This window comes from Ursus americanus, chromosome 14, assembly GCF_024610735.1.
Source record: "Ursus americanus isolate L20-20 chromosome 14, mUrsAme1.1.p, whole genome shotgun sequence".
NCBI classification, from domain to species: domain Eukaryota; kingdom Metazoa; phylum Chordata; class Mammalia; order Carnivora; family Ursidae; genus Ursus; species Ursus americanus.
In genome coordinates, this window is record NC_142140.1 from 43,660,514 (window position 1) to 43,669,318 (window position 8,805).

The 8,805-nt window shown below is 55.0% G+C and overlaps 1 protein-coding gene across 2 annotated transcripts; it reads right to left on the bottom strand.

Annotated features, from left to right (window-relative positions):
- Nucleotides 1-773: 773 nt before the first annotated feature.
- KXD1 (KxDL motif containing 1) lies at nucleotides 774-8,517 on the bottom strand. Of its 2 annotated transcripts, XR_015726696.1 has the most exons (6): nucleotides 8,392-8,517; nucleotides 5,444-5,565; nucleotides 4,295-4,447; nucleotides 2,601-2,647; nucleotides 1,339-1,639; nucleotides 774-912 (listed from the first exon to the last, which is right to left on the bottom strand). XR_015726696.1 is itself a non-coding variant. In XM_087867155.1 (5 exons), exons 2-5 carry the CDS (start codon nucleotides 5,542-5,544, stop codon nucleotides 1,410-1,412), a joined length of 531 nt encoding a protein of 176 aa, XP_087723281.1. In that variant the 5' UTR covers nucleotides 5,545-5,565; nucleotides 8,392-8,517; the 3' UTR covers nucleotides 1,139-1,409. The 2 variants fall into 2 exon arrangements, 1 of the variants encoding a protein (XP_087723281.1); XM_087867155.1 differs by lacking the exon at nucleotides 774-912 and having other exon boundaries at nucleotides 1,139-1,639.
- Between the last annotated feature and the right edge of the window lie 288 nt (nucleotides 8,518-8,805).

Below are 8,805 nucleotides of genomic sequence, written 5' to 3' on the forward strand. Positions count from 1 at the left end.
AACTTTCTGGACTCTGTGCGTGGATGAATTTCAAGGCGGTGCTTACCAGGGCAGTGAGGGCAGGTGGAGCTGGGGCACTCAAGAAAATGGAGTGCGACCCAGGGTGTTTTGGGCTAAGGAGGGCTTTAGTTAGGACAAGGGAGTCTTGTGGATAGCTAAAAAGTGCAGGAGCGGGAAGGGTGGGGACTGAGAAGTTACTTATGGGTTTGGCAGCGTAGCTCTTTATTTCCTTGAACGCTTACCAGCGCCCCCTATTGACAGGCAAAAGCACACACTCTTGGGTCTAGGAAGATGCCTTTAATAACAATCTCTAAATGCTTAAAAGGTGAGGAAATTCTACAGTGTCTATTGAGGGATGGGACCCAGCCTGGCTCCCTGAGGAGTCCATCGTGAGGCAGATCTGGAGAAGTTATTCATAGAGGTAAGGGAACAGTGTTGTAAGCAGTGGGAAGAGCATGTGTGAGTACATAGGTGGTGACAGGAACTTGGATTATTATGGTTGCTACCACTGGAGACTCCCACCAAGAGCAACCACATCTCTTTCTAGCTCAGTGGTGCCTGGCCGTCCATACCCCTCCTGTCTCACATCCTGCACTTGTTCCCCGTATGGCCTACTGGGCCCAAGGATGGAAGGAAGCCACTGCTAAGTACACCCTTCCCTTTTTAGTAACAGAGTCTTTTTATTGATAACTTCCCAATAGCATCTGTAAACATCGGGTACAAAAATATTCCGTTTAACTCTGTTTTCCAAGGTGGCTCAGCTTGCTCCGTGGAGGCCCTGGGAGAGGCCTGCTGGGCCTTCAGGGTTCACACCTCTGGTCAGAGAAACACAGGCCTTATCAGGCTTGCAGCTGAATGGCCAGCCTCCACCTTGAGCCTTCTACAATTGTCTCAGAAACCTCCTTGAGATACCTATTGGAGACAGTATTCGATACTTTTGTTGGAAGAAGGGACAGGGAGACCAGAATTAGTAGGTGCAGGGACGGGCTGGGGTGAACTCAGACAAGACAGTGCTGGTCCACTTTGAGGAGGTCTCAACCGGGGCACTGGGGCAGGGGCTATCTGGCTCTGGTCTCTGGGAGCCTTTAAATGTTGTTTAGAGCAGACCGCAAGCTTGGCTCTGGAAAAGCTCCTTTATGCCCACCCCAACAACTCCAGCTGAGCTGGTCACCCCCTGGCCTGGCAGAGGGGTCTGCAGAAGACAGATGTTCTCAGTGCAGAAGAAGTAGGAATGACAGACCCCCTAGGAATTCCACACCCCAGAGGGAGCCAAGTCCCCCCAGGAGCCCTGGGTGACAGAACAGGGTGGCGAAGCTGCTGATCTCCAAGCAGGATTACCTGCTGCCATCTCAGACACCGGGGGAGTGCTGCCACTGCCCTGAGACCCCTCGGGGCTCCAGGGAGTAGTGTTACTCGCCCGGTGTCTCCTCATCATCTGTCTGGCTTCGGCCATTGATGGCAGGAGAGCTGGACCGGACATGGGAGAGGTCCTCGAAGCCGGGGCTGAGGGAGGGTGAGATGGTGTCAGGGCTGGTGTCACAGGAGCCCGTGCTCTGTTCCGAGGTGGCAATGGTGGTTGTGGTGCTGGGTGGGATGGGGTCTTCATCCTCATCCTCCAGGAGGGATGCTTCTGGGATGTCTGGGGGATGGAGGCGAGGAGTTGGCTTAGTCACCATGGTGGGCACCGTGATGAAGGATTACCTGGCCAATGACCCCTGACAGCTCCCCTGCCACCCCATGGGGCATAATGTGGCCCAATTTATAGAGGAGGAAACTGAGGCCCAGGCAGGTGAGAGGTTTTCCTTCAAGGTGCGGTCAGGACCTGGCTTCTCTGGGGTCAAGCCAACATGGGCCCTTGGGGTGAGCCTGGGCCTGATTCTGCTCTCTTGACTGTGTTGCTGGGCCAGGCCTCTCACCACCCTTGCCTCAGTATTCTGCTCTATAAACCAGGCCTGATGACAGCATTGCCTTTTTTTTTTTTTTTTTTTTTTTAAGTAAGCCCTATGTTCAACGTGGGGCTTGAATTCACAACCCCAAGATCAAGAGTTGCATGCTCTACTGACTGAGCCAGCCAGGCTCCCTGACAGCACTGCCTTTGTGCCTATGGTTGTTAGCAGTCTTGGGGACGGGGGGAGATATTGGCCCATTTGGCAGAGGGGGCAAACTGAGGCTTGGCATGGGGGATGCTACACTTCCTCTGAGAAGTCACTGCTCCTTTGGGCTACAGTTTCCCCCTGTATGAAATGGGATACTCACAGCCCCCACTTCATGGGTGGTTAGAGGTAAGAGCCTGGCTCATAGGGCTATGTTACATCCACTTGGGCAAGGGCTGTCATCGTTCTTATCCACATTCCCCTGTGTAACCTCCCCCCAGGAAGGGGTCCTGGTCGCAGCACCTGCTCTGCAAGTTGCCAACACCAGCCAAGCACCTCCGCCCCTGCCCCCTGCTCCAGGTCTCTCTGGATCTACTGCCCACCAGGGCCTGGGCTCAGTGTCAGCCCCTACGGTGACCTTCTAGAAGCCAGGCCTGGGGTAAGGGCACTGGCATCTGCGGGTGCAGAGGCCAGGCATGGGGCACAGGAGCCCTGGGTGACACTTACGGCTGAAGGCCTCCGGGTGCTGCCTGGCCAGCTTCCCTTTCAGCGTCCTGCAGGGGAAGGGAAGGCATACAGGGCTGAACCTGCCAAGCAGACAGGCTGGGCCTGGTGCACGCCAGGAACCCTTGCTGCCAGCTCCAGGTGGGTGGGGGATGAGAACCCCCCCCCCACATACTGTTTGTCACTCTCTGCTCCCAGGCTGGAGGGAGGCCCATGTGCTCAGCCCTGCAGACCTCTCAACCCTAGGGCAGGTGGCAGCCCCCCGCTGTCACAGAGCTTGTGCATGTCCTCGGTGCTGCGTCTGGCTGGGCCCTCTACCCGCCATGCCCTTCTTAGGTCTAACCCTCCTCTGCCCAGATAACCTTCCAGGAAGCTTCCTCACCCCCTCCTCGGCAGTCACTCCTCTGGGTGACTTGTCCCAGCCTGTCCCCCATCAGGGGGATGAGGGTGGCTGTGTGGGGCCAGGAGTGGCTACCCACACCCCAAATACTGAGTGCTTGGGCCAGAGGAATAACCTGGGGCTAGGGAGTCAGGGGAGTCAGAGTCTGCTTGACAGAGGGGGTCAAGGCTATGTGAGAAGGAGGTACTTGGGTGGGGTTTTGAAGGTTGAATAGGAGTTTGCTAGATGGCTCAAACAGCAGGTAGAGTTCTGCAAGGCAAGGGAACAACACATGCAAAGATCATGGAACAGGAAGGGACTCAGCATGATGAGTCTGTAGGGCACAGTCATTTTGTAGGGCTGGTTTGTAGGAATGTTAAACTGACGTTCACAGAGAAAAGCCTGCTTCATTTTTAACCAGCTATTTTTCCTCTTTTCCCCCAAAGTCATGAAGTTATGTTTACAAAGAATGAAAAGGGGGTCTTTGGGGTGGAGTCTCATCATTGATTGTGGCCAGAGAGTCCCGTTCCCCCCCCCCCCCCGGAAGTACCACCACTGCTGGGTCCCCACCCACGGGGCAACGGAGCAGAAACAACAATCTTCTTCCTGCACAGATACGCACAAAGGGTGCCAACGCTTGGGGTTCCTGCTCACCCCAACACCACGCCTGGGCAACCAGCCCGATGAGACGCCCCAGAAAATACGAGCTTTTATAAAGGATTTAATTGGCCTGTCTCATGATTTCTGCTCCTGAGTCTGCCAGTGGGTGCGGCCGCCCCCAGGGCCAAGGAAGTGGCTCCGTCAGCGGGAAGGACGGCCACAGCTCTGGCTCCTTCTAGGCCCGGGCACGTGGCCATGCTCGGTAGCGGTGGCACTGACGCAGGCTCTGGGCGCTGCATGGAGCGTTCTGTGTGCTCGGGGTTTGAGCATCATTTTTCTCTGTCCTCACAGAAAACAGCTCAGAAGGGGACCCACGAAACCCAGCAATCTCATCCGCCTCTTGAGAGAACACCTGGGCTGGGGACTGGAGGACCAGAGGCTTGCCTCACCCTGGCCGCACTTGCCTGCCTTTTGCACGATGCATCTGGTGCTATGCTGCATTTTTGAAAAGATAAATAAAGCTTAAATTCAGAAACTTCAAGATGTTTTATCCCAAAGTTCGGATCTTCTCAGATGCTAAGTGAGCATTGAAGCCTCATAAAACGAATGGGCTGAATCTCCCCCATTGCTGTTATGGGGAATGGATGGTCCTTATTGAAGAGGGGAGGAACCTGAAACTCAGAGGGGGAGGCAGAGGCGGGAGGAGCTGAGGACCCACCTGATCCTGCGGAAGATACTATCCAGGTCCCGCTTCATCTCCACCAGGGTCCTCGTGTGGTGCAGGAAGCGCTCACTCATTTGCTGCAGGCGGGCGCTCGACAGGTTGTTGAAATTCAGCAGCATCTCGTTGGTCTTCTCAAAGCGGTCCAGCCTGGCAGCAGAGAGAAGGCACCAGCCCTACAAACCAGCCCTACAAAATGACTGTGCCCTACAGGCTCATCATGCTGAGTCCCTTCCTGTTCCATGACCTTTGCGTGTGTTGTTCCCTTGCCCTGCAGAACTCTACCTGCTGTTTGAGCCATCTAGCAAACTCCTATTCAACCTTCAAAACCCCACCCAAATACATCCTTCTCACATAGCCTTGACCCCCTCCGTCAAGCAGACTCTGACTCCCCTGACTCTCTAGCCCCAGGTTATTCCTCTGGCCCAGTTCTGGCACCATGGGGCCCAGGAAGGTCTGTGTCTGGTTTTGTCTCCCTTCACTGTGGGAGTTCACCAGGCCAAGCCTAAATCTGACCCAGACAAACCCAGCATCCCTGTCACAGGCTGAGAGAAATGGAAGGGTGTCAGGTCTGTGCTGTGTCATAAATGGAAGGAAGAGCTTTGTCTTAAATACACAAAAATCAAGCCACAGGAGGCTGTGCTTCCATCCCAAGATTGTGTAAGACTTTCTTCCCCACAGAGCAGGTTGGAATTAGGGTGAGGCTGTGGCAGTCACAGTGCCAAGCCCCAAGGAGGGCAAAGGCTGTTGACGGGCCCTCCAAAAGACCATGGGTACTCTCCAGAGACAGCCTAGGCTCTGAGAGACCAGGCTCCTAATGGAGACTAGCTCATTGGCTTCCTTAAATCCCCTCCTGCAGCCCCTTCCTTTCCCAACTCCCCACCCCAGGCCCTGGGATAGGAGCTGCTGCGGCCCCTGCCAAGCCATCCGCAGCTGCAAAACCATCCCAAAGCCCTGCTTCCTGTGCCAAGGCCTCGCCTCCAGGCCAGGAAGGAATTTACTTTGGAGCCAGCCGGCAGATTTGCTCATTTCCTTCATTTTATCACCAGTGTGGGCCCAGGGTAAGGGCGGGCAGGGCAAGAATGCTGGCCGGCGGGTGGATTCCTTCCCACGCCTGGGGGCCCACAGCCCCTGGCCACCACTCACATGTTTTTCTGAGCCAGGATGATAGCGTTGACGTCGTCTGTGTTCACCATGCTCAGGATGCGGCTGCAGAAGACCCTCGAGGCCGAGTCCGGGGGGTCCATCTCTTCCTCCTCCTCCGCTGCCTGAGAACAGGCAGGAAGAAAGTCTTCAGTCTACGCCAGGCAGTGGGGTAGGTGGGGCAGAAAGGAGGGGTGGGAAGCCTGGGCCCTGTGACCATAACTCGGTCATACCGCCTGAGCCTCAGCTTTGTCATTCTGAGAATTCAGGGGTGTTGGGAGGACGTATCTATAAATTGCACCCAAGCACATCAGAATCCCATCACCCACCTCTGTGGCCCTCACTCTCCATGGGCCCAAGGCCATGGCCACCTTCCACCTGCACAGATCTGCCAGCCTCCTCCCACATCCCCCTGACTTTGCTTATCCCATCCCAGGGCTTTTGCAGCTGCTGTCCCCACATGCATGACTGCCCCCTCAAATCATCACCACCTCCAATATTTTCTCCCCCAAGAGGTCTTTGATGACTACCCCCTACTCCAGTCACATTTAGCAATTTGTTTTTTCATTGGCTCATTTTTTTCCTGAAATTATCTTAGTTATCAGTTGACCGTTTGTTTTTTTTTTTTAGACTTATTTATCTTAGCGAGTGTGCGTACACACATGCAAGTGGTGGGGAGGGGCAGAGAGAGAGGGAAAAGGAGAGAATCTCCAGCAGACTCCCTGCTGAGTGCAGAGCCTGACCCCGGGCTCGATCAAACGACCCCAAGATCATGACCGGAACTGAAACCAAGAGTTGAACTTAACTGACTGAGCCACCCAGGCGCCCCCATCAGTTGACCTTTTTGCCTGTCGCTCCGAAAGCAATGTCAGCTCCAAGAGAACAGAAGCACATCTCTGCATCCAGAGCCCAGCCCAGAACCTGGCTCATAGCAAGGGATCACCAGAACTTAGCTTGGCGGCTTTCAGACTCAGCTCTGACAGCAGACTTTTATTAGCAAATTAAAGCCAAGAATTTCAGTCAGGCTGTGGGCCCCAGCAACCTACATGGCTCTGTGGCTAGGCAGATGACCATGATGGAGGGTGGGGGCCACAGGTTCAGCACTCACCCTCCAGGGGCTGGGGGTGGCGGTGTCAGGCAAAACTCGGAATCTTGACATAGCTTGGCTCTGGGGTCCACATATCTAACTCCCGATACAAAGGTCCAGCTGCAATTGGTTGCGATTCACATGCAGGACCAGGAAGGGCTTTCAGAACCCACTTGATCCACCCTCCTCTTTATTGAGCACTTACTGCATGCTACCAAACCACTGTTTGGTACACACAACTGTTATCCTTAATTACGAATTAGGAAACTAAGACTCAGAAACTGAGAACTGGACCATTGCCACATAGCGAGTAAACCTGAGTCATGACTCAAATGCCCACAGTCTGCAGGATCCACAAAGGTGTAAATGTGAACAGATGTTCAGTGCCCACCTATGCCAGAACAGCTGTTTCTTACAACTGACTTCTGCCAGACTTCTGAATTTTTCCAGAAAAAAAAAAACCCAGAAACGTGGATGGATGGATGGATGGATGGATGGATGGATGGATGGATGGATGTGTGTGAGTGTGTGTGTGTGTGTGTGTGTGTGAGAGAGAGAGAGAGAGAGAGAGAGAGAGAGAAATCGCCTCATTTACAAATGTTAGCCATGAATATTTTTCTCCCCGCAAAGCATGGAGGCCAAGAGTTATTTGTTTGCAGCCCCTATGTGCCTTCTGGAAATAAACTGCCACACCTGGTGAAGTTCCCCCCCACCTAGTAATCACTATGTTTATTGAATTCCTACTATGTGCCAGGTACCAACACCCACAGTATCCACATTTCCAAAGAAGCCTGATCATGCATAGGACACCTGGGCAGAGTTCCGTGGCAGGAAGCCCCACAGCTACTGCTTGGCAGGTGCAAGATTTGGACCTGTGGAAAACGGCTCTGCTTCCAAGTAGGGCTCTTTCCTGTCTCTGGCTCCCAGATGTGAGGGCTGAGGGATTCAAGAAACACTCTCCACCCATCTGCCTTTGTCAGGAAGACTTTCCTAACAGCTAGTCTGGCCCACATCCAAGGTGGAAACGACCCAGCAAGGGCTCTGGTCCCTGCTCCAAATATAGTTATGAGGGAAACACGCAGAAAAGGAGGCTGTGTGACCTTGGGAGAGTCCCCTCACCTCCCTGAATCAGTTTTCTCATCCAGAAAATGAGAATAACAAAGAACCAGAATCTTACAGCACTGTCTGTGGGGACTGAAACCAATAGTGATAAGGAGCTGGGCTTGGAGCAGGCTGTTTCACCACGGGGAGTATAAAGTCCAAGGGTGGAGCCGGGGAACAAGCATTTTAGCAAGGGGCTCCCTGGTACTTCCAAGAACAGGAGCAAACACATGTACAGCACTTCATTTAATCCCCAATCATCCCTATGAGGCAAACACTATTATCTCCAAAGGCAACTAAGGCTCCCAGGGGTGGGCTCAGTTACCCAAGGTCACACGACAAGGCGGAGACGCCATGATTCCACTCAGTTATTTAACAGAATTTAATTTGGCCGCCCAAGCTCAGCAAAACCCGCGAGTTAGGTGGGACTCTTATACCCCCTCACGCCCCGCCCCTGCAAAGCGGGGAAACTGAGGCCCAAAGAGGGCAAAGCCCAGGTCCGGGTGACACTGCACAGCCTGAACACAAGCTGCCCCCGCTCCCGCGCCCCGGATCCGGAACCGGCCCGTGGCGCCACCGGCGCATACATTGCGCGGTCGGGGAAACTGAGGCCTGTACGCAGGAGGGGTGCCCAGATGTGGCCAGCGGCGCGCCCCACCCCGCGACAGCCCGGGGGCCGCGCCCGACCCGGCCCGGCTCCCCAGCGGCCCCGGCGTCCCCAGCCCCACCCAAAACTCGGCCCCGGCGTCGGTGGCAGCAGCACCTGCACATCTGGCGGCCTTGCTCGCGCTTCCGGGATGGCGCCCGAGCCCCCCCGACGTCACCACGCACCATGCGTGCGACCGCGCGTGTAGGCGACGTGCTCGGGGCCGATCTGCGTGTTAGGAGGCGCGGCAGGAAGGGGTGGGGCTTAGGTGCAGCTCCCGTTCGCGAGTGCATCACAACGAATAGCCAATCAAGCAGTCCCTCTCGCGCTTGCGTGGTTTCCAAGGCCGCCAGAGGCCTGACAGCCCGGAAGGGGGTGGGGGACTCTAAAAGCCATCCTACTTAGTAGGTGGTTAGGACCGAGGTGCGGCAGCGGCAGGTACTCCCTCAAGGTCATGCAGTGCTCAAGTGGCCAGTGGTACCCAGCGCCAGGCATCCTGGTTGGTAATCAGATTTATCCAGTTCAAAAATC